Source organism: Mauremys reevesii, linkage group 13 (genome assembly GCF_016161935.1).
Source record: "Mauremys reevesii isolate NIE-2019 linkage group 13, ASM1616193v1, whole genome shotgun sequence".
In the NCBI taxonomy this organism is placed as follows: domain Eukaryota; kingdom Metazoa; phylum Chordata; order Testudines; family Geoemydidae; genus Mauremys; species Mauremys reevesii.
In genome coordinates, this window is record NC_052635.1 from 7954822 (window position 1) to 7956489 (window position 1668).

Below are 1668 nucleotides of genomic sequence, written 5' to 3' on the forward strand. Positions count from 1 at the left end.
AGAAGCTCATCAATCTGAATGATATCAGTTCAGGAACAAGGCTCTGATTATCACACTACATTGTGGAACCTTGAACCCATGAGTTGCAGCCAGTGGGACTGGGATTAAGGTAACATTCAGGAGGAGCAGTGGTAAAAAACTTCCCCATACTAACTCCACAGCCAAAGTTGCTGTCAGAGGCCAGAGTAAGAGGTGTCCTAAATGGTACCATGGCTAATAAATCCAGACCGATTTATTCCAATGCATTAAAACATATGATACCTAGAGCAAACTTTTCTCAGGGCCTCCTTGACCTCTCTGTTTCTCAGGCTGTAGATGAGGGGGTTGACCAAAGGAGTTAGAATGGTGTAGAAGACAGAGAACACTTTGTTCAGGTCTCTCAGTGTGTCGGTGTCTGGTAACATATAGACAATGATTATAGTCCCATAGAAAATTGTCACCACAATGAGGTGGGAGGAGCAGGTGGAAAAGGCTTTTTGCCTCCCAGCAGTGGAAGGGATTCTCAGAATGGTGGTGATGATACAAACATAGGATGTCACGGTTAATAGAAATGCAGACAGTGCATCTATGGAGGTGAGGATGAAACTTAGCAACGTGATCAGGTTGGTGTCGTCACAGGAACGTTTTATGACTGGGATGAGATCACAAAAGAAATGATCAATTTCCTTAGGGCCGCAGAACATTAATTGTGACATCAAACATACTATGGTGGTACTGGCCACAAATGAACTTATCCAAGATCCAGCTGCTACCTGAGTACAGAACCTGCCATTCATTAAGGCTGCATAGTGCAGGGGTTTGCATATCGCTAAGTACCGATCATAGGACATCACAGCTAGCAGGTAACACTCAGTGGTCACTAGGAAACCAAACCAATAAAACTGCATTATGCAGCCACTAACAGAAATGATTCTGTCCCCAGTCAGCAGACTGGCCAGCAGCCTAGGCAGGATGGTGGAGGTGTAGCAGGTCTCCAAAAAGGACAAGTTCCCCAGGAAGAAGTACATGGGGGTGTGAAGATGCTGATCAGCCACAACTAACACAATGATGAGGATGTTCCCAGCCATGGTCACAACATAGATCATTAGAAACAGCAGGAAGAGGAAATTTTGCAGTTCTGGAAGACTCCCAAATCCTAGGAGGATGAATTCTGTGATGAAGGTCTGATTTCCCCCTTCTTCTTTCTTCATCCCATATACCTAGCAAGGGAGAAGAACAACAAACAGTGGAAGAATTTGCTCTCTTCTTAAGTTAGATAAAGGTTCATTTGTCCAATTACATGGCTGTTCAAAGAGGAAAATTATCTTCTAGGATTGAGTAACTGAAACATTTGAGACTCTAAGGAACACAGGAATGGCCCCAGAGCAATTGATTCATAGATTCTGAAGCCAGAAGGGACCATTGTGATCATGTGTCTGACCCACTCTACAACACAGGCAATAGAAATTCCCCAAAATAATGATCCCTCAATCTTGGGTTCTTGCTATATCAGAGAATTGAAACTCCCCTAATAGACATTTTTTTCAATATCATTGTGATGATTTGGAGACTCTCTCTGTACAGTGTGTGAATTCTGTGTGTGATGATGAACTCTCAGTTTGTATCTTTACCAGGCTTCAAAATTCACTTTGAATTTGCAGCCCTTTGCCTTCTCACTTGTTGGCTTGC

General features: G+C 43.2%; 1 protein-coding gene across 1 annotated transcript; it reads right to left on the reverse strand.

Moving 5' to 3' along the window:
* Positions 1–245: 245 nt before the first annotated feature.
* Positions 246–1193, reverse strand: LOC120379902 (olfactory receptor 6N1-like). Its single transcript, XM_039497420.1, has one exon. It carries the CDS (start codon positions 1188–1190, stop codon positions 246–248), a length of 945 nt encoding a protein of 314 aa, XP_039353354.1. The 5' UTR covers positions 1191–1193.
* Positions 1194–1668: the final 475 nt, after the last annotated feature.

What these genes read in the sequence shown, in the direction of transcription:
- LOC120379902 (XM_039497420.1), bottom strand. Translation starts at nt 1,190, where the DNA reads ATGAAGAAAGAAGAAGGGGGAAATCAGACCTTCATCACAGAATTCATC.